Source organism: Rana temporaria, chromosome 4 (genome assembly GCF_905171775.1).
Source record: "Rana temporaria chromosome 4, aRanTem1.1, whole genome shotgun sequence".
NCBI classification, from domain to species: Eukaryota; Metazoa; Chordata; class Amphibia; order Anura; family Ranidae; genus Rana; species Rana temporaria.
Window position 1 is genome coordinate 361,607,697 of NC_053492.1, and position 23,987 is coordinate 361,631,683.

The following is a 23,987-nucleotide window of genomic DNA, read 5'->3' on the forward strand; positions in this document are numbered from 1 at the left end:
TGATAATATCATTCCATGCTATATTACCCTTCTATATTCCTTTAGGAAATTGAGTTGGTGTCTGACTGCCTTCTGCTTAAAGCATAAAGTGTAATCTATGAGCATGGTGAATGGATGTTATGGGATTCTCAGATGTATGGATGTCATGGTGTTCTCAGCAGCTAGATCTGTTACTGGATCCTTAGAGATATGTTTCCAAAGGGTGTTCATCATGTAAACCCATTGCTGGATTATAAGTAATATGGGACAATTTATCCTTTATTAGACTCTTTTATGGTCTTTTGCATACACATTGTACTAAATTATCTATATATCTTGGGAGCTCCAGATCTAAAAAATCCCCACTTGTGCGAAACTGTAGTAACTGCAAAACGCCAGATGGTGGAGCCATACATCCTTGACAGCTTCTTCAGACTAAAATACTGCAAAGGCATACCTGTTTTTTTAATTTTGGGTAAAATTGGCAATAGCATTTTTTTAAAACATTCAATGCACATATTAAATCTTTCCTATACTCCAAACCCTACACAATCCTTTTCCCAGTTCTTAAAGATGTCCTCTATACTTATCTGTCTATGTTCTGTACATTCATTCAGCATTTTAGCATGGCTAAGCCAAACATATTCATATTCAGGATAATTATATGGCTGTAAGTGTGCAGAGATTGTCAACAAGTCTGTTTAGTGCCATGTATCACTTTCAACATATTTAATGTATAACCTTGACAAATGTGTATTCTATATGCTACAACACTGGCATAGTACTTAACCAGTAAAAAAAAAAAAAATATGTTTTTGTGATCAGGATTTAGAGCCATCAATTTGTGTTTTAATAATGTTTCTTATTTTTTTGTGGTTTAGTACAGTAGACATGAGTTTTGGTATCTGTACAGAAAGTAGAGTGGGAGTGGTAGGCCCCCTGCTACTGTATGTTAATGCATTCAATATATCTTTCAGAATACAAGATTTTTTTTTCAGTAATACAGTAGTCTTTTCTAATATATATATATATATATATATATATATATATATATATATATATATATATATATATATATATATATATATATATATATATAAAGATAATCCCCAAGAATACTTGGCTAACATACCCAGCCCTCAAGCATATAACTAAGTAGTATAAGTGCCACAAGCATGCAGGTCCCCTGCTATGTGAATACCATGTCCTATGCTCTTCAGCATCAGACACATGCTCTGGGAATCAGTACATGTTTCCTTTTGATTCCTTACTCAACTTGACTATGCATCCTAAGTGAAAGTAATAAAAATCATCACGGTAAATAAGATGACCCTATTAGAAATAAAATATATGCCCTAAACCTTCTACCTTACTAAATGAAAAAATGATCAAGGTGTCTTTACAGTCTGATGCTGGGTCTTCTGCTCCCACATCTTCTGCTTAGTGCCTACAGTGATATATTATTGTAGCTGGAGCATAAAGTTCTAGGCAGGGGTGGACTGACAACTCATGGGGCCCCTGGGCGATAGAAGATTATGGGGCCCCCGGGCTTACAGATGGCCACCACGCCAGGAGGCATTGCATAGGCAGGGCAGCTAAAATCTCAGGATTTTTACATCAAAAGCATGTTGGTTTTGGACATATCAGGGACAGATGTAAAAAAAACACAGGTTTTATTGAGCCAGACAACCCTGATGGGGCCCCCTAGTGGCACGGGGGCCCTCGGGCAGTGCCCGAGAGTGCCAATGGTCAGTCTGCCCCTGGTTCTAGGAGTTTCATATTGTTCTTATCAGTAGTATTGGAACAGTCTTTGTTACAGACTTTGTCTTAATCAATTAAATCAATTAAAGTACTAACTAAGGAACTGCGGTGTGGAAATCTAACAGAAAGCCACAACTTAATTTATCGCTAAAAAAATATTCTTACATCTTTTTCCTTCATACTATTATATGAACCTTCTGTGCTTTAAACAAGAAAAATAATATCACTAAGCACTGTAACCCTAAGCAGCTTTACACCATTAATATAATTCCTTAACCCAGTGCAGCACTCTACCCTTTAATTTACCTTCCTATGCACTGTAATACCCATTTAAAAAAGCCTGATATGACAACTAATTTGCACATTGGTGGAGATTTACTGAAACTGGTGCACATCGAATCAGGTGCAGATGTACATAGTAGCCAATCCTCTGCTGTGCTATTGTATTCTCACCCCCTGCCAGAACACACTGATCAGTGCTTACAGTCATTGTTTGTGAGAGCTGATCGGATTTTTGTTTTCCAGCATGTACCTTCAAGAAAAGACGTTCATTAGACTGGTTTCTGTTGGAAAGACAGCTCTACACACTGACCAAATATCAGCCGGTTCTTGTTGAACCGACCAAAACCGTCTGAAATTCTGCCCGTGTGTACCCAGCTTTAGGCTGGTCATACAAGAATAATTTTTCTCTTTGTCAGCTGGCAGGCTGTTTGAAAAACAATAAAAAAATTCCCACATCTACACAAGAGGAGGAATCCTCCCTGCTGTGCTATTGTATTCTGACAGTGGGGACTCTTTTGCTGTCAAAATACTGTACGCTGATCAGCGCAGCAGGCGCTGATAGAATAAATGTTTTCCAAAAGTCCCATCGGATGACTATTAAATCCACTTCTCTTGAGTGGGAACAGCCATAGATGGATTGAAATTGGGCTGGTCCCTGCGGAACTTGACACATTTCGGTCCATCTATGGGCAGCCTTAGAAGTGCTGGATACACTCCAAATGTACTGACCAAATTATACCACAGTTATGCATGCAAAAGTTGCACAGCTTGTAAAAGAATCCTCAAAATCTCTTATTAAAAAAAAAAAAAAAAAACATATGACCCCCTCTCCTTCTCCGCCAAGTCTAAAAAAATAATTCAAAATAGAGTCATTTTACACACCACAGCACAAATTATTCAGAAAAAATAAAATTTGATTGATTAAAAAATAGCCAACCCTTATCCACACAACAGAATAGATCCTGCAGGTCCTGGGGTGATAGGTTAATAGTGTGCTGTGCAACCCTAAATTATTCTGCAAAAGAAAAACTTTTCAGCAGCACATCAGGAAGAATTGTGGGAAATTGTTACAGCAGGTCACCCAACGACAAAAAGTCATGGTATGACTTTGGCCTCTTACACACGACATATCGTTTTGCTCGTCGAGTTCCTTGTGAAGCCGTCGAGAAACTCGACAAGCCAATTTTCTCCATTCTCGTCAAGGAAATAGAGAACATGCTTTATTTTTGGCTCGTCGAGTTTCTCGACAGTTTCCTCGACGAAAATGTACACACGACCAGTTTCCTCGGCAAAAAAATATCTCCCAGCAAGTTTCTTGCTGTTTTTTGCCGAGAAACTCGGTCGTGTGTACGAGGCCTAAGCCCTTTGAAAAGAGGTGCCAGTTTGGAGCTGAACCACCTATAACTCTCATGGGCAAAACTAGCGTGCAGCTGATATTTGTTGCTTTACTCTTGAGATTGGTGATCTTGACAAACCATGTAGTGTGTTGCCAGGCTTCAAGGGTAACATTTATTTAAGGCCTATTTACACTTATGCATACACATTGGTTGATGCATTGACACAAATTGTGTTATCTGTGCACTATCATTACCTAGTCCTGACTGTTTTTTTCCTACAATGCAGCCCATTGTATGTATGTGCTGTGAAGTGTTCAATGGTCAGGTGTGTTGTTTAGTTGTGTGGATTTGCATTGAGGCTCTTTCGAAATGAACGGGAGCACCCCCAACAAACAGGAACAGTGTAAGCATTCAACCCTCATTGTTGCTCTGTAATATGCAATGTGCTGGCTTTAAAGCAAAACTAAACTCTGCTGCCAGTGCTCAGGGGTTTTGTCAAAATGTGCAAGTATGCACAACATATTTACACATTGTGGCAGACTTACTTGCCTCCCTCTCTATTTAGCGATGCAATGTCTGCAATCTGTCTCACCACTGTATCATTGATGGTCACAATTTTGCTCTGGATTTTTCCTTGTTCAGCATCTATGGCTCTCTTGATTGGATTGCCCAGGATGACATAACTTGTATGCATTTGCACAGCAGTTATGTCATCCTGGTGCAAAAGGCATGCAAGGGATTTACAATGATCTGCACATATGTGGTTCAGTGTACATTCTAAAGAAACTTTGCTGGCAGGCAGGAAAGTGGCTTTTATTGCAGAAGAGACATACAGAGGTTTATTTACTTTGCAAGTGCAGTTTTTCCCAGTGCTTAGTAAATGAGGAAAAGCTTCACTTTGCAAGTACCCAATCACATGCAAGAAAAAAAAAAACAGCATTTTTGTTGGCACATGATTTGATGACGAAAGTCAGCAGAGCGTCTGCTCATTTACTAAGCCCTTTAGTAAATCAAACCCACAGAGCCTTTTCATTCAGATTTCATTCAAGTCAGCTTGCAGTTTTTTCCCCAAACTTCTTAATCCCACTCTAATAAAGTTTTAAAGGCAAAGGCATTCTTTGCATTAAGGTAAAAACATTCCAATAGCCACACCCCCAGCCTCCCACGTACCCGAGTCCTTTATTCACAGGATACAGAGTCAGCAGCAGAAACCATTGGCTCATGCTGCTGTCAATCATATTCTGTGAAAAGGGAGTGGTGGGCGTGGCTGAGCCACACTGTATGTGTCTATGGATGTACAAATCTCAGCTCAGTAGTGGGTCCACACAATGGGGTCATTCAGAGAAGAGGAGAAGGGAACAGCGCTGGTGGGGGGCCACAGAAGAGGAGGTAAGTTGCTGCTCTGTGCACAGAGCAGGTAAGTATATTGGGCCGGATTCAGATACCTCCGCGTATCTGTCCGGCCGGCGTAACGTATCGTAGATACGTTACACCGCTCTAACTTTGGGCGTGAGTTCTTTATTCAGAAAGAACTTGCGCCCTTAGTTACGGCGGCGTAACGTATGTGTTGCGGCGTAAGGCCGCGTAATTCAAATGGGGATGTAGGGGGCGTGTTTTATTTAAATTATGCTTGACCCTGCGTATTTGACGTTTTTTTTGAACGTCATTGCTGTCGACGTGAACGTAAATTACGTCCAGCCGTATTCGCGAACGGCTTACGCAAACGACGTAAAAAAATCAAAACTTGGCGCGGGAACGACGGCCATACTTAACATTAGCTACCCCTCATATTTCTCTTTGTATCATTGGATATGAACTGTGTACATGTAAAATAATTTACAATGCATTCTAAAACACATTTAATGTATTTTATCATAATGGTTTGTTGCTATCATGGTGTATTAAAAGTTCTGATCCACAGGCTGAAGAGAATGTCATGCAATATGTCAATACAAATGCTGAGGGAACTTATTACAAGATAACAAGAGATATTATATTTTATGAAAAGAAATCTTGACAGGCTGTAATTCTATGTGAATTTTTTTCTGCAGAAAAATGTGTTCTGAAGTTCATAGAGATTAATTTGAAAAGAGGTTTGTTTTGTTGAAAGTGTTACACACACGGGGGTTGATTTACTAGAATGTTCACTTTGCAGGGTAAGTTGCACTTTGCAAGGGAATTTTCCCCAGAGCATAGTGAATGCGGTGAAGTGTCGTTCTGGAAAGAACACTCAATCACATGCAAGGGAAATAAAAATGACTGGATGATGGAAATCAGCAGAGCTTCAACTCATTCATTAGGCTCTGGGGCAAATTGCTTTGCAAAGTGAACAGCCTATTAGCTTTAAGTAAATAAACCCCACACAGGGTCAGATTCACAGAAGTAGCTCAGTGTTCAGATTAAGGAAAAGGGTTGGAGAGAGGAAACATTACAATTGCAGTTTCTTTATTTCACATCTCTAATGGTGTAAAATTGTATGCACTAGAGTTTATAGGGCAGGTGTATAGACAGCATGGAGTAAGGCCTCGTATACACAATAGGATCGCCAGAGGAGAACGGTCTGAAGGACCGTTTTCATCAGTCCAAACCGATCGTGTGTAGGCCCCATAGGTTATTTAACCTTCGGTCAAAAAAATGAGAACTTGCTTTAAAATTGAACCGATGGATGCCTAACCGATAGGTCAAAACCGATCGTTAGTATGCAAAGGCATCAGTTATAAACCCGCGCATGCTCAGAATCAAGTCGACGCATGCTTGGGAGCACTGAACTTCTTTTTTTTAGCACATCGTTGTGTTTTACGTCACCGCGTTCTGACACGATCGGTTAATTAACCGATGGTGTGTAGGCGTGATGGACCATCAGTCAGCTTCAGACAACGGCCCTTCGGACCGTTCTCATCGGATGGACTGATCGTGTGTATGAGGCTTTACACTACTACAAATTTACTGATTAGAAAGTGAAAGTTTCTGTTTTCAGTATAGTGAAACAATGTAGGATGGAGTCATTATGGAAAAAAAAAAAAAAAGGAGTCAGACAAGAGCACCACACTAAATGTATATGAAGCCAAGTTTATTTATGTCATCCTAAAAGTCCAAAGATTACAAAGACAATGCATTTTGGGGCTATAAGGTTTCTACTTCATCACTACTTCATCAGGGCTAAGGAGAATGTATAAATTGTAAATGTTAATCAGACAGTGAGCAAAAAATATAATATTGATAATAGTAAGATTAAATTAAGGTAAACCTAAAAATATAGATGAAAATGCACTAATCATGTTTAAATGTATTTTTCTGGCTTTAAAACATTGGAGATTTTCCACATATACAGTTAAAAGCAGCATTTAAAAAACAAATTAGTAGATCAAATACATATCAAACGGTCTCGTGGCAACAGCTTACTGCTACATTTAGACTTGCTGACCTGATAACACATAAAAATAAGTATATTTGGATGGCCATTGGCCTGTTGTGCTTGAGATCTCCCCCCTTGAGTCCCACCAACATTTTAAAACAGTGCTGGACCAAGGGAATTCATTCACTTCTGGGTGTGCAGCCCTGCAGTACAGTTTCACACGGCTTATGCATTGTGTTTAAAGAGGAAGTAGGATAAGGTGGAACCATAAGTACCGCAAGGTTATCTTTCATCACTTCCGGTGACTTCAGTATTCATGTTCAGTGTTCTTGTTCAGACAGAACCAGGCTGGTCCATCACAGTCATGCCTCTGCCTGCAGCAATTTTTGTGATTTGAGTATGCATTTTCAGATGGAACAGGGCTTATTCAACTCTGCCCTGCCTCCCTCTGCAGCAACATATCACTGCAGCATTGATCTATTGCTTGCCAAAACAGCTCCTGCAGCTGCAGAACTCAGTGTGTGTGTGTGTTTTCACAGTGCTTCCAATTTAAAGTCTTAATATTTTATACCTTATGCATTCTATGCAAAAAGGTAAAACATGCTCCAATACGAGTTCCCCCCTCAATGTCCCTAAACACTTAACTAAGACCTCTATTGATCCAGCACTGTGTCTGCTTCAGCTCTTCTCTCTTTGCTTCCTGCTCTCACAGGAGACTCTGTAAGAGAAGGGGAGTTATAGACTCCTGCTGATGTCAGACACATCCTGAAAGAAGGGAGCTGGGGGTAGGGCCGAGCCACGCTGTATGTGTCTGTGAATGAACAGAGCATGGCTCAAGAGCACACCTCCCATAGCACTCATAAGAACATGGGGTGGAGAGCACCAGTGGGGGATTCCAAAAAAAAAAGCAAGGCACTGCTGAGTGCAATACCATTGCACAAAGCAGTTGATTATAACAACTTTTTTATTGTAATGAAAAAAGATGCTTTAGAATCTTTTCACAGAGCAGCCCAGATCCTCCTCTTCTCCGATGCCCCTCTGGAGCTCTGGGCCCCTCCCCTCCCCTTGCCACAGAAAGCCGCTTGCTGTGGGGGCACTCGTGCATGCTCCATCCCGAGCTGGCTCCTGCTGCTACATCTCAGCCATTTAGGAGTGTCTTTTTTACACCACTTGATCAAGATCAGGCTTTGGTAAATATCAGGGGGCTGAGGGTGGAGTTACACACTAAAGTTTGTTTTACCTTCATAGAATGCATGAAGGTAAAACACCTTCAGACCTCGTTCACACGACTGAGAAACTCGACAGAATCCATCAAGAAACTTGATAGGAGAGCTTTTTTGCCGAGGAAAACGGTCGTGTGTAAGTTTTTCATCGAGGAAACTTGACTAGGAAAAAAGAGAACAAGTTCTCTTTTTCCTCAACGGGAGTCTCAATTTCCTCGTCGTGTTCCTCGTCCGGCTGGTTTTCGACGAGAAACTTGAGCGTGTGTATGCTAAGAAACCCCTGCATGCTCAGAATAAAGTATGAGACAGGAGTAAAAGTAGCATTTGAAATTGAGATAAGACATTTTTCATGCTGTAACAGACTGAAAAGTGCAAATCGTCTCCGACCAAACTTTTACTTAACACGCAGTAACATGAGATTAGCAAAAGCAGCCCCAAGGGTTGTGCCAGTGGAATCGAACTTCCCCTGCCATTGTATTTGTTGTATGTCACCGCATTTGAGAACAAGGAGATTTTGTCATGACAGTGTGTACGCAAAGCAAGCTTGTCGAGTTCCTCGACAAGCCTAACAAGGAACTCGTCGAGGAAAACGATATGTCTTTTCCGACGAGTTCCTCCGTCGTGTGTACGAGGCCTCAGCCTTTACAACCACTTTAAGAACATTAACATACTTTATTGTTCATGGTTTGGGCAAAGGTGTAATTTATGTACCTCCAAGGAATTTATGGCAAATTCAAGTACTTGTAAAACCATGACTATAGAAACATATGCCTTTCCGTATTAGGATGTAAAGTGATTAACTATATGTTGTTATTGTGCTTATATTGACAGATTAAATGTGCTTTGGTATGTACACTGTATTATAGGTCTGATTTTATAAGGGGATGAAGAAATTAGCTTAATTGGAAAGTAGCAAATTATATAAGTTATTGCTATTGATATATTTATACTTAACAAGTAGATAATGCACAGTACATGTGAGTATTGTGAATATATTGTGGGTAAGCATCACTAATCTAGCCATACAGCTGGTACTGCCTGCAGTGCCTACACCAAACTTTAGAGGGAAGTTTAGACTTTGACTAATAGAAGGAACCTTCTTTAGCTCACTCCACAGTACCCTGTCTCCTTCTTTGTTTATTTCTTCTAGTGTGTGGGCATATGGCATGTACTGAATAGGGGAAATGCACAAGTAAAACATTCTTTTTTTTTTTTTTAGACTAGGGAACAGATTGCCGTATGAAGGAGCAAATGAACCAGACCAGACACAGGTGTCTTTAAAACAAGACATGGAAATGTTGCAGAATACACTACCAGACAATGACAAGTTTTTTCTGGACATGACCCAGGGTGTTGGCAGGTAAAGAACAGATGTCAATAACTAATTTATGACACTTTAATTTGTCTCAGATACTGTTTTTAATCTGCACACAATGATAGTTCACTTCTAAGAAAAAATATTGTCTCTAAGGCCCCGTACTCACGACCAAACATGTCTGCTGAAACTGGTCCGCAGACCAGTTTCAGCAGACATGTTTGGCCGTGTGTTGGCCCGAGCGGACCATTTTGGGACGGATCGGACAGGTTTCCAGCGGACAACTGTTTCCCGGACTTGTTTTAAAACAGTCCGCTGGAAACCTGTCCGCCCGGACATGTACGGTCGTCTGTACAGACCTACCGTACATGTCCTGCCGCCCGCATCCCTCGCATGCGTCGAATGACTTCGACGCATGCGTGGAAGCATATTTAAGGCGGCCCGCCCACGTCGCCGCGTCATTGTCGCGGCGACACCGCGTCATCGACGCGGCGACACCGCGGACACGCCCCGCGTAATGTTTACGCGCGGGCTTCTGTTCGATGGTGTGTATAGCCATCGAACAGAAGTCCCCGGGCAGTCCCCGGCCAGACATGTCCGATGGAAACGGTCTGCAGACCGTTTTCATCGGACATGTCCTGCCGTGAGTACAAGGCCTCAGATCATCTGTAAATGGACTGATTTCTGCTGAACATACCACTGATCTAAGCAACACTGGCCATAGTCAGACAGTAAAGGGGATAAAAAACTGGCAACAATGAATAATGAATAAACTACTTGGGGTTTGTTAAAAGGGTCTTTCAGAATTGACTTGGTATTTGTGATCCCAAAAGCACAATAAACACTGCACATACATTAAAAGAGAAGTGTGGGGATGGTAAAAAAAAAGTATCCAATGCTGCAGCTGTCCCCTGCAGGCTCTATGCCCGAGATGTGAGTAATCATGTGACCACTGATCACTCAGATCTTGGGTCTGCTCTGAGCAGAGAGTGGTGACTGTTTGTCACCACTCTCTACTCTGTTGTGACCCACAATAGAAGTATGGCCAAAATATCTTTGAACATACTCCTGTTTTAAGTCCCTTCAAGTGGGGAAAAGGTCTTAATGGGATCACGTGAGTAGCATTTTTCACCAAATCAATATTCACTCACCTTGCCTTAAAAGTAATAAGTGATGTTGTTCCCTAAAACCACCTTAAGATTTTTATTTCTGTCTTTGACCATTTGTTGGTTTAATGTCAATTCCTGTCATAATGATATAATGACAGGAAATGAGGGAGAGTCAGCAGGAGAAGAAGACAGAGATCCGTATAAACAATATCAGATGTTCTTAACAGATTTTCTAACCCTCTCTTCGGTACAAAACTCAAACAAATGTGGCTGTAGATGGGATTGGAAGTAGAACTACATTTTTAAAAATGTAAAAATAACCCGTTCAGCAAAGTAAAAATGTTCATGTTTAACCAGGAGCTTTCTAGATGCTGAATGTCTTCTAGGTTGAATGATGGCCAGCATCTTTCAACCCATCTATTTTGAATCTGGACAGTCATTGACATGTTACTTTTTGTCTGTTCTTACACAGCCTGGGCTCAGAGTATTAGTACACAGAATACATACCAAAAACGGTAATCCCGAGCCAGACTCTGGATCGCATTGCAAGATACAGGATACAGGGGATTGCAGGATACAGGGGAAGTTACTTACCTTGTCCCTGGATCCTACGATCCTACGATGTCTCCCCGCTGTGTGTGTGAGCTGTCTTCTCACACTGGTGACTGCCGAGTGCCGAGCTCCGTTCCCGAGCGGCACAACGCACAAGGGCGGTGTTCAGCGCCAAATAAATTAAAATGAAAAACACAGTATAGATACAGTATACTGTAATCTTACAAATTACAGTACTGTATCAAATAAATACACATACCCTTTGTCTCTAGTGGTCTGTTCAGTGCCCTGCATGCAGTTTTATATTATAGAAAATTGTCTTTCTGCCTGAAAACTGGAGATTGTCCATAGCAACCAAAAAGTGTTCCTTTATGTCAAAAGTGGTTTTAGAGCAGATAGAACACAGCTATAATAAATTTAAATCACTTGCAGAATTGAGCGATAGTGATTTGTAGGGAAATTCGTCATCAAACACTGAAAGTAATGACAGCGACAATTCTGCAACTGAGCAAATTTCAGTGTTTTAGATTTGATTACATTATTTAATAATTTTTATTATAATTACATTATTATTTGTTATAATTATTTATAGTTATTTATTATATTATAATTTATGATTTTGTGTTTCAAACTTTATCATATCCGGGATGTCTACTAGACTCTTGTTTGGACAGATTTAAGTGAGTTATTAAGAATTAGAGGCCTACAATAAAAAACGCAAAATTTCCATGAAAAATTATTGTACCGCTTTCAGTACCAAAAGTCTGAAAGAACCATACCGTCAGGGAGGTTAAATGAGTGCTGTTCAGTGTAGGAGTACGGACCACTGCTACCAGAGGAAAAAACAAAGGGACTGTAACATCACTGGACTGGCCAGAAGACTCTGGGAGGTGTAAAAGTGCAGGTGGACTTCAGGGAGTGGAGGAGGTTGAGTGGTAATTATTATTCTAAAACTGTAGTTTTCTTTAAGGCATACTGTGGACAGATTGCTGTACTTACTCAGCATCAGTATAATGACAGTTTGCCTATGCCTTTACGGACTGGCATTTACACCATTCATTTTGTATTCACTTTTTTCGTTTTTATACTAACAACAATTATAGGTCTCGAAATTTGCACCTCACACAGAAGCTTTCAATAAAGAATTTAATAATTATTCAAATTACTGCGAGTTACTACAGTAATTAGGGTAATTATTATATTCTTTATTGAAAGCATATGTGTGAGGTGCAAATTTAGAGACCTATAACCTTTGTTAGTATGAAAATGGGATGCATCCCACTCTAGCTTTTTAAATGTAACTTTTTTTGAAAAGAGTATAAGGCTGTTGGCTGAGATCTTCTTTGTTTATTTTAAATTGGTTTTAGCTTTACTTTTACCACTGCAGGTACAACGGTTTATGTCCAATTTTCATCAAAGCAAACCTGTATTAGAAGGATTCAGACATTATCATTATTGCCCCCCTCTTTAAAATGCTGGTAGCATTTGGCTTCAGTGCTTTGAAACATTGGTCCAGAACTGTATTTATTGGCGTATAACACTCACTTTTTTACCCTAAAAATAGAGGGTAAACTGTGCCTGCATATTATACGCAGGGGGCTGGGGAAAGTTTTTTTCATGAAACTTCCCTCTTAAAAGTTAGGGTGCGTGTTATACACCTGTGCGTGTTATATGCCGATAAATACGGTAGATGCAGATCAAGAATGTCTAAGGGTGAGTTCAAACTAACACTGTGAACCAGTCCCAGGCATAGTTCAGCCCCTGGGGCCAGTTTGTTTAGTGTGACTGCTCTGAAGTGTGCCCAGGATGGATTAATCAAACTGTGCCTGGGACCACTTGGAACAGATGGTCCCAGGTAGCGCTCATTTTAAATCCAGTGTGGTTTGCTGCAGTGTGAGTGTGCAAGAGAACAGTTCTCACCATAGAGAACTGTGTAAGGAAACGGGGATTACTGGTCTAATTAGCAGGGGAGTGCACCCAGGGACACTTGTAAGTTACTTTCTTACAATCCATTGTGAGTACCAACCAGCGGGGGAATAGGGAGGGGGGACAACTGGAACCTGGCACAGTTGATTTAATGAATAAATAATTTAAACTTAGCGCTGCTCCTATGAGACTACTAATATACTCAAATCTGGGTAAATATCTACATCACCATATATAACATAAGCCATATCCTCTTTCCGGTGAGTAGAGAATCAAGAGGGGAGCATGATAAGACACATGAACTTGTCATCAGCCCAGTATACCACATTTGATGGACTTTAGTGATTATATTTTGCACAATATTAGCACTGAGCACTTTATATGCTATATATTTTATATAGTTTATGTTATACATGGTGATATAGATATTTACACTGATTATGTCTGTTAGGTCTCATGGGAGCAGCGCTGAGTTTAAATTATTCACTAATTCTTGGGGTATTGACCTTGCACTTTAGCAGCAGCCCTATTTTATATTTTATTTAATAATATTGCCATAGCGCGGGTTCTTTATTTTATTTTACAGTTCATTTAAAACAGTCCCATTGTGAGACCATCCTGAGAGAAGGCAGAACTTTTTTTCTGGTTTCTTCTTCCAAGTTTATGACTAAAGCCCTGGACACACGATTGGTCCATCTGATGAAAACACACCATCCTACACACCATCGGTTAAAAAAACGATCGTGTCAGAACGCGGTGACGTAAAACACAACGACGTGCTGAAAAAACAAAGTTCAATGCTTCCAAGCATGCATTGACTTGATTCTGAGCATGTGTGGATTTTTAACCCACGCAAAACGTCGGTTAGGTATCAATCGGTTAAATTTAAAACAAGATTGCTTTTTTTTAACCTATGGATAAATAACGGATGGGCCCCACACACGATCGGTCTGGACCGATAAAAACGGTCCATCAGACCGTTCTCATCGGTTTAATCGATCATGTGTACGCAGCCTTAGGCTTTGGCTGGAGCCCAAAATAGGACATTTACACAAAAAGAACAGAAGCTGCAAATGACTTTTAAGTATGGCTCAATTCACTAATTACCACAAGTACAAATGACAAGACTCACCTTTTAGCACATTTTGCTAGCAGCTGCTTAAAGCAGAACTGTGCTTTGACTGTGCAATGTAAAGCAACATGTTCACTTTAAATTAGGCATAGCACACTGCTGTGTCCTTTTGTTGTCATTTCAATAATGTTTTATTGCTCATAGAGGAAAAGACCGCCCACCGGACTTCAGTCCTCTGGTGTGTTTTATCATTAGGGACCTACATCTATGTTTAAGCCTCTATTTAGATAAAATGCATCATCGGATTGGAGTCTGATGGGAGGTCCGTTCCTTTTTTTTTCCTCTGTTTTTTATATAAAACAAAAATGTGCATCTACTTTGTATACCTAATCATTTTTGAGAAGCAGATGGATCCTGCTAGGCATGGGCACCCACAGCTGGCACCAAGAAGCTGTAGGTCAACCTAGAGCGATACCATTCCAAGAATGCCATGGGGTTCACTTTAATGGTTGCTGTTAATGATACATTCTCTTCAATCTACCAAAGGTCCTTATAGCTTCTGAAAACTCATCTATCAAAGAAGTTATTTACATACAACTGAAATGAAACTACATTTACATTTACACAATTTTCTTTAAATCAGCTTTTTTTAAGATTCCTAAATACATATCTTAAAGGGGTTGTAAAGGAAAAAAATGTTTTCCTTTACAACCCCTTTAACTCTAATTTCTGGCTGGTCAGGTGATGTCATGGTAATCACTCTTCTTGACTAGTGTCAGTGGTCCTTACTGCTAGACTGAATGGTATTCAAATAAAGACATACAGTATGAGCACAGTTGAGTACAACAGTAGTGTCTTAAGAGCTACACCCCAGGGGGGTCTGTCCATATTAGTCTGGGCTCATAAAAAGGGGTTGAATGACAGACTTACCATCATTTAACCCTGATGTGAGTGGTGATAATTTTCAGAAGATAATATGGAATGCAGTCCTGGAGCATGGAGCGATTGGTATTAAAAAAGGGATAGAACAACAATTGGATCAAGTAGTCAGAAATATGGCTTAGTTCATGTTTTAACTGTAAGCTGATGATAGAATCTGAGTTTACTGTATAAAATACACTATATACAATTTTTGTTTTACAAATAAATAGAGGAATTCTAGAACACAATTGAATTTCTAAAGAGAGCGTAAAGCAGTATTTTTTTTTTACATACCGCTGTCTCTAATAGGGAGAAAGGGGGAATAAAAGGGATGTGTCACTCCCCCGACTCATTCATTCATTAGTGTATATTTCAGCTTGAGTCGTTGAACTATGTAAAAATCTTATGTCAACAAAGCAAAAAATACCCTGTTAAGCAAGTGAGAGCTCTACCTGCTAAGTGGATGTACAAATTCTGAATATGTATGTAATATTTTTTATTAACCCGTAAAATATTTTTTGAGGATGTTATTTTACTTTTGACCTCACTAAAGAACCTGTATGGAGAACTAATATATTTTTCCTGTAATAGATAACAATGATCTTGTAACTGTGGAGGAGTAGCATATTTACTAAAAATGTACTAAAAAATTGACTGCAGGATATTATTTATTTTTTAACAGACAATAGTTGTTTGTGACATCTCTTAGTGATTCTTGAAATATTACAACTTTTGATAAACTAATATTTCATAATGATATAAACTAAACATGTCCTTGTTCTTGTTATAAGTTTCTTAAAATAGAGGCTATGAACACATTTTTTTTTGTGCCAGGACATCTAGGCATGCTGATGGACTCTTTACAAGTGGTTACAGCAAACTTTTGGGTCAGCTTTCTGCTAGACGATACTTAGAATCTCTAATTGGCAAAAGAGTCAGGTAAGATGTCATTGTTAACATTGTTTACAAATTTTTCAGTTATTTCTAAAAGGAAAACTTCATCAAATTTCATATATTCTGGTGTAACATTATGAAAAACTAACTGTACTTATAAATATATCAGGAGAAAATTATTTTAGAGCGTTGTTGCGTCATTATCCAGTGAAATTAAGAGTATTGTTCTTTCCATCACACAAGTAAAAATCTTAGAGAAAATACATACTACTGCTTCTACAAACCTTTTATAGAAACTTAAACTGGTAATATATGGAGCTAGTTCTTTTAACTGTAGAAGCACAATTATATTCTTAGATATATTTAGGTTAAAGGAGTTTGTAAAGGTACACATTTTTTTCCTAAATAGCTTCCTTTACCTTAGTGCAGTCCTCCTTCACTTACCTCATCCTTCGATTTTGCTTTTAAATGTCCTTATTTCTTCTGAGAAATCCTCACTTCCTGTTCTCCATTAGTACAGACCCCCCTCAGGACAAACTAACCCCCCTCCATTAGTACACACTCCCCTCAGGACAAACCACTCCCCTCCATTAGTACAGACCCCCCAGGACAAACCAACCCCCCTCCATTAGTACAGACCCCCCCAGGACAAACCACTTCCCCTCCATTAGTACAGACCCCCTCAGGACAAACCACTCCCTCCATTAGTACAGAAACCCCTCAGGACAAACCACCCCCCTTGATTAGTACAGACCCCCCTCAGAACAAACCACCCCCCTCCATTAGCACAGACCCCCCTCAGGACAAACCATCCCCCCTCCATTAGTACAGACCCCCCACAAACTACCCACCCATTAGTACAGACCCCCCAGGACAAACCACCCCCCCTCCATTAGTACAGACCCCCCTCAGGACAAACCATCCCCCCCTCCATTAGCACAGACCCCCTCCGGACAAACCACCCCCCCATTAGTAGCGACCCCCTGGACAAACCACCCCTCTTCATTAGTATAGACCCCCCACAAACCACCCACCCATTAGTACAGACCCCCCGGACAAACCACCCCCCTTCATTAGTACAGAACCCCCACAAACCACCCACCCATTAGTACAGACCCCCCAGGACAAACCACCCCCTCCATTAGTACAGACCCCCGAGGACAAACCACCCCATCATTGGTACAGACCCCCCTTCATTAGTACAGACCCCCCACAAAGCACCCCCCACCATTAGTACAGACCCCACCAGGACAAACCACCACCCCTCCATTAGTACAGACCCCCCACAAACCACCCCCTCCATTAGTACAGACCCCCCACAAACCACCCTCCATTAGTATAGACCCCCCATTAGTACAGACCACCGCCACAAACCACCCCCTCCATTAGTACAGACCACCTCCCCTCCATTAGTACAGACCACCCTCCTCCATTAGTAAAGACCCCCCATTAGTACAGACCACCCCCCCTCAGGACAAACCCCACCCAGGCAGCAGCTGGAAAGGAGAGGACAGTGTGCAGCCACGCCGCCCGGGTGGAGAAGATCGTGACAGAGAGGAGAACAAATGCACGGCACAGACCCCCCCCCCAACGACGTCACTGGATGTGCGCGGGTCTCTCTCTGAACAGAGACAGCCGCTCCGATCTCTGACAGGAGGATGAAGGGGGACGGACTTAGGCAGCCAGAAAACAGCGGTGGTGGTGACCGGCAGAGAGAGCGCCACTGGACGCCAACATGGAGAGGAGGAGGGAGGGGAGCACTCTGGCGCTTGAGCGCCCCCACCTCTGTGGCGCCTGGGTCTAGGATCGACCCCGATTGTACTATAGGCTGGGCAATAAGGTGTTAAAATAATATATTTTATTATATATGTTATTTTAAGTTAACAAACAGAAAAATTATTTTGGCTCATGTTACATTAACAAACTGGTAATGTATATTCAGGGCTATATTTACAAAAATTGCACTCATTGGCCAGTGCCTGGGGCACAGGTGTCAAACTAGTGGCCCTCCAGCTGTTGCGGAACTCCAATTCCCATGTGGTATTGCAAGGCAGACAGTTATAAGCATGACTCCCACAGGCAAAGTCATGATGGGACTTGTAGTTCCACAATAGCTGGAGGGCCGCCAGTTGGACACCCCTGGCCTAGGGCATCAGGTTAGAGGAGACAGCTCAAAGGTTCAACCATTTAAACAGTTACAGTTGAATATGAAAATACAGACAATATAAAAATACAAACCCAAGCTCTAGTAAGCTTTTTATTTATTTATTTATTTTTATATACAGTTTTTTTTTGCCAATCACTTAATATCTATGGGTACAGTTATTTCTTTAGTGATTGATCTGCAACTTCAAAAAAATGATGGTCTTTAATTAGGTTGATTAAAAAAGATTGTTTTTTTTTCTTCTATTACCAGCAATAGTGTTGTGGAAGATCCAGCTCCAGTAAAACGTCACTCAGATGCAGTCTTTACTGATAACTACAGCCGCTTTCGGAAGCAGATGGCAGTAAAGAAGTACTTAAACTCAGTTCTTACTGGAAAGAGAAGGTATTGATACAGGCGCAGAAAGACTTTAATTAAAATAGCACTAGCCCTGACAATTGCGGAATGACAAATACATCTACTTAGTCATGATTGTCATTATCTTGTGAGATTAATCTGGATTCTTTTCAGACAAGTTAAATGATTACTGTGTACTGTATCTAATGGAATAAAAAATGGAACCCTTAACAAAATTGCATTTTCAGCATCTATTATTGTGAATTCATTTTCTGGAACATTTATCTTAGATAACATTTTTTACATATTTGTTACATATACCTACCTTTAGCCATTTGTATAATATAAATGATTTCATTTATTTTTTTATGTTCTTCAATTCAGGCAATCATTTTTTTTTATCAGTCTGGGAAAGAACTAAAGACTGCATATTTTGATAATTTGGACCTTCTTAAAAGTGTATAATTTAAAGCCTGTTTTTCTGGCCAATGCTGTTACATTCTCCCTTTAACCGCCCTGGCGGTATGATTATTTCAGATTTTAGGTGCTGAAAGCGGTGCCATTATTTTGCATGGAAATTTGGCCTTTTATATTGTAGGCCTGCAATTCTTAGTAATAACTCACTTAAATCTGTCCAAACAAGAGTCTAGTAGACATCCCAGGTATAATAAAATTTGAAACACAAAATCATAAATTATAATATAATAAATAAATATAAATAATTATAACAAATATAATAATAATAAAAATTAATACTTTTAATTTTTTGATGATGAATTTCCCCACAAATCACTATCGCTCAATTCTGCAAGTGATTCTAATTTATTATTGCTGTTTTTTAGCTAAAACCACTTTTGACATAAAGGGACACTTTTTGGTTGCTATGGACAATCTCCAGTTTCCAGGCAGAAACAACAGTTTTTTATTACATAAAAGTGCATGCAGGACACTGGGCAGACCACTAGGGACAAAGGGTGTGTGTATTTGTTCATACAGTACTGTAATATATAAGATTACAGTATACTGTATGTATTGTGTTTATTACTGTTTTAAATTTGGCACCGATCTCCGCCCCCGTGCGTCGTAACGTCACAGGGAACGGAGCTCGGCGGCACACGGGCACTGTGTGAATCGAGCGAGGACACAGCTTGATCACACAGTGGGGAGGCATCGCAGGATCCAGGGACAAGGTAAGTAATTCCCTGCCTGTGTACACTGCGAGCGATCCCGAGTCTGGCTCGGGGTTACCGCTTTTGGTCCTGAAATTCCACCCCGAGCCAGACTCGGGAATACCGCTCAGGGGGTTAAGGAGATATTGGCTAAATTCCTTATACCTTTTGTGTCTGGTCAGTCTTTCAGTGTGAAATATAATGGGATGAAAGATGAATTTGCTCAGCTCTTTTCTATGGTCTTTATTAACTGATATAAAAAGGGACATATATCAGCACTTTTATTTTAACTAGATGAATTATGATTATAAACATCTTAAATTAGACTGTTAAACTACTTTTTTGGTGCAGCCTCCAGTTGGTTTTAATTTAAATGCAATTCTGATTCTATTTCTCAATGCCTTTGAATGCTTTTATTTATAGTACAGTTTCATTATTCCAAACATTCTGTGTCAATCTTGAGAATTTTTTTCAGTCATTGGTTTGGAAAATACTGTTTTCCCAAACTAAAGATACAGCTGTCAGTCTAACACTGCTCAGATGGCACAAAACTTGTTGGTCAGGTGCAGTCCTTAGGCTTTCTGACCGATAAAATATTTTACTTTGAAATGTGGTTCCTTTCCATCAACAGACCACTGAGTATGCTGGAGCTAGCTTATTATTATTATTATTATTAGTAGTAGTAGTAGTATTATTAGTATTATTAGCTGTCGCTGCTCATCATGTATGATTTTTATTTCAGATCCATCATCATGTATTTTTCAGAATTTACAGTATGTTAGGACTATTTTTCTAATTTATAGATATAATTAATAGATATGAAACCTAAAGTTTTGACTGAACAATAGCCACAGAGGATGAGCTACCCAGTGAGTGTTCTTCACTCCCTAACATCATACCCTAACCAAAACCCACTACCTTGGTACCTCTACTTAAATAAATGCATTACTTACCTGTCTGAGTGTGGATCTAACTAATGAGTTATATTGTAAAAAAATGTATACATATTGTAAAAAGTTTGCTTTGGGTAAACCTTTTAATGAGCTACATGTAGGGGCTTTAATTGCAAACTACCTTCTAAAAATGTAATTTGTCCTAAATACAGATCCATTAAAAAATCTTGCAATTGTTAAACAAAAAAGTCTAAACCTAAGCAACATTTATTTTTGAGAATTTTGATGAGAAAATCATCCTGTGTTAATATGATGAATTCAGGTTAAGTAGTTAAAGTGGCTTAATTATTGACCCTAATGTTCTATATGCCCATATGTTACATAGTATTTAAAGACAGTGAATAGCAAGTTTAACAAAACTTACAACAGCATCAGCCAAAGATCCATATACAACACATAAGGTGCCAACAAAAACAGACTCATCAAAAAGATATTAATATTTCTGTTTTGGGACCTGTGATAATGGGCTATGTTGATGAGCTTGCTTTTGTCTCATGTTTGAGATGTTTCTAAGATTATTATAAATTCATTGACAGGTGCATTGGACTTACATTTGACCTGCTTCTTACCTGATTCAAGTTGCTTTTGCATTTTTAAAGACTTATATGGGAATTTTAGCCATTCTGACACAATCAAAAGCCCATTGATGTACACCTATTCTTCTAAACATTAACTTTTTTATTACCTAATCTAATCAAAGGCTGTTTGGCTGTTTTAAATATGTCAGGCATTCGGTGACCAGTGTTTGGACCAAAAAAAGAGATCTAAAATTCATTTTTTCTTGCTTTATAGTCAAGAAGACATTAACCCTGCAAGTCTTCGAGAAGATAATGATCTAAGTCAAGCACCATTCTCAGAAAACTACGATGATGCCACCATGGATGAACTCTTAAACCATCTGCCATTGGTAAATTAGTGATTGTAAATATTGTTCTTGTTTTAAAACCTTTTGTCTTTAAAATAACTCTAAACTTTAGAGCCCTATATAAGCATTTTAATCTACATATCAAATGTGAAGATCAGCATTTTCTGCAGAACTCAATTTGCATTGTGTTATTCAGCCAGGCTTATTCAGCTATACTGTATTTTCCTGGCATTGCTCCTTAGTTATGCTGAATAATAATTGTTTTCATAAAGTCCTAAAAAAAGGTTCCCAAACTATGCATGCACACATTTATATTATAGCCTCTGCTTATGGACCCCTTGGCAGTTGCATGGCCTACTATGACTATTGAAGCACTCGTGGGTCTTGAAGCAGATATAAGTCAAAGCAACAGTGTTTCGATGGAGTTCTCAAGTCTTGAGAAAGATAGACCGAGCTCCATTGAACATCGAAACATTGACCTCTGCTGCAAGACTGGTGAGTGCCTCTATGCCTGTTTTGGATTTGTATGGATTTCTTTGTGGGTGAGCACCTCGGCATTTACCTCACACATAAAGTGTGGTGTATCCACTTGACAGTAAAGTTTTGGATAAAGGTACATTACCCGTCCCAAGTGCTAGCCAATTTATAATGTTGAACTTTTGAAAAAATATAAAAAAAATGCTCTGCTCTGACTTTTTTTATTTTCACATAGTTTAACTTTGGTAAAATAATAATTGCTTCTTATTTTGCAGAATCTTTGAGGAAGACCATTTGGTTGTTTTATCAGAAGAACAAGTTTACTATATTTTTGAGTTTCACATAGTATTTCAAGAAGATAACTTCTGTATTCAAACCAAAACAAATATGTTGTGAGGTGAAAATTGTGGCAAATATGTTTCTTATAATAAAAAAGTTGATGTTTACACTGTAAATATTACCTTAGAGATCTCTATTTAGAGCTGTAAATAGATATGCAAGAACTCATGGAAAACCTGTTATTTCATATGCTTTTAAACCTTTATTTCAATAAACGCATTTAAAAGACGAACATGAGGAAAATGAAAGTGTTACATATTGTAGGATGAGATATTTCAGTGCAAGCATTAACATAGGTATTGACAGGAATCCTTGAACACGACTGACAAATTTAGCCATTAGGAGACCCCATGCACTTCGGATGTGGTTTTTCAAAACTGAAGGAGAGAAAAGTGTTTCTGTTGACCATGATGGCCAATCTGAGTTTAGCTAAATTTTATCTGGTTGTTATAGATAATACCTTTTCTACTTTTCTAATCACTCCTACATGCTTAAAAGTATAACCCACCTAAAATCATTATTTCACTTTTGGGTGTATACCAGTGCAGCCAGTTCTTGAGGACTCCAATGGTGAAAGGTCCTTCCTGCTATTATGTCGTTAATGAATACATGGATTATCTAATAAAGACAACAAAATACATATACATGGTAGCTATGAAAGGTGGCCAAACTGGGAGCTGAAATAAAGATATCTGAACTAAAGAGTTGCTGAGACAAACATGATCAAACCAGTGTACTTCCCAAAAGTGAAATCTCCAGTTTTGGTGGACTGAGCACTTAATCTGAATCTGTCACAAAGCAAAATAGTTTTATGTTCAGAAGCCTCTGATAAAAGCTAATGTTCCAGAACTCGGAACCTTAAATGTAATTCCAGAGCAGTGATATCACTAATTGGTTTAGGTAATGTTGTGAGACCTGTATGTGTTTCTTGACCTAGGAAATTACAGCATTTACTTGACATGTCTAATAGACACGTGCAGTTTGTTTTGTTCCGAATAAATATTCAGAAAAAAAATCATTATTCTCCGAAAATTTGTCAGAAATTCTGAAATTTGAATTAAAATTCAAATCAAATTTTACATCAAATTCCAGTCTAATTTGAACTGTAAACATGTTTCTGAAATCAAAGACTATGTTATTAGAGTACCATTTCAAAATAATGCTGTTTAAGTTAAGCCAAAGGGGATTTAAAGAGTAATTGTAATAATTTGATGAAGATTTTTCTTTTGTTTGTTCACTTTGAACAATTTGAATCGAAAAAAATCTGTAAATTCAAAGAAAATTTGAAAGACATAAAACTAATTCAGAATACGAATCCTGAATACGAATTGAATGACTCAACCAAATTTAACAAAACAAAATAACTATATTAATGAATCTAAACAAAAGATTCATTTTTTCGTCATGCACACGTCTAATGTCTAATGTAAGTGTCTTGCTTTGTGACAGGTTCCTTTTAATGCTACTGGCCTGAGTACTAAAACATTACTGTTGCTTGTGTAGACTTTATTCATTCATCAGACTACCAGATAGGATTCAGACTTCAGAATAATTCACACATTCCAAGTATATAAAATATATGTCTATTTTAGAAAATTTATAATGGACCCTGGCCCATATCTGTAATGCACCTTTTCATGAATTGTATTTAATCTTTATTTTTTTTAAAGAGTTTTATAAGTTTGGTCAAATAAAAAGGCTGAATGTATCTGTCATTTCAATACTATGCTGTATTTGAGTAAAACATTGTGGTTCTCAAACGGTTAAGTCATGCCTAAAGGGAGATAGAATGAAGAGATTTGTTTAATGTAAAATTTTATCTACAGCATATATATTCAGAAATTAAATTGTGTATATCTTTGCTGATGACAGCATTACTTATATATAAAGTGGATACTGGGAAATTATGATATTTTTTCAAAAATGAATGTAACTTATGAAATATGCAGATAATAAAG

General features: G+C 38.9%; 1 protein-coding gene across 1 annotated transcript in view; it reads left to right on the top strand.

Annotated features, from left to right (window-relative positions):
- LOC120937564 (vasoactive intestinal peptide) overlaps positions 1 to 22,261 on the top strand; it is a 35,795-nt gene extending 13,534 nt beyond the window's left edge. Inside the window, exons 3-7 of the mRNA XM_040350887.1 lie at positions 9,157 to 9,297; positions 15,667 to 15,771; positions 18,143 to 18,274; positions 21,141 to 21,255; positions 21,966 to 22,261. Coding sequence (XP_040206821.1) covers positions 9,157 to 9,297; positions 15,667 to 15,771; positions 18,143 to 18,274; positions 21,141 to 21,255; positions 21,966 to 21,974 — 502 coding nt within the window. The 3' untranslated portion in view covers positions 21,975 to 22,261. The remainder of the gene's footprint in view (positions 1 to 9,156; positions 9,298 to 15,666; positions 15,772 to 18,142; positions 18,275 to 21,140; positions 21,256 to 21,965) is intronic.
- Positions 22,262 to 23,987: the final 1,726 nt, after the last annotated feature.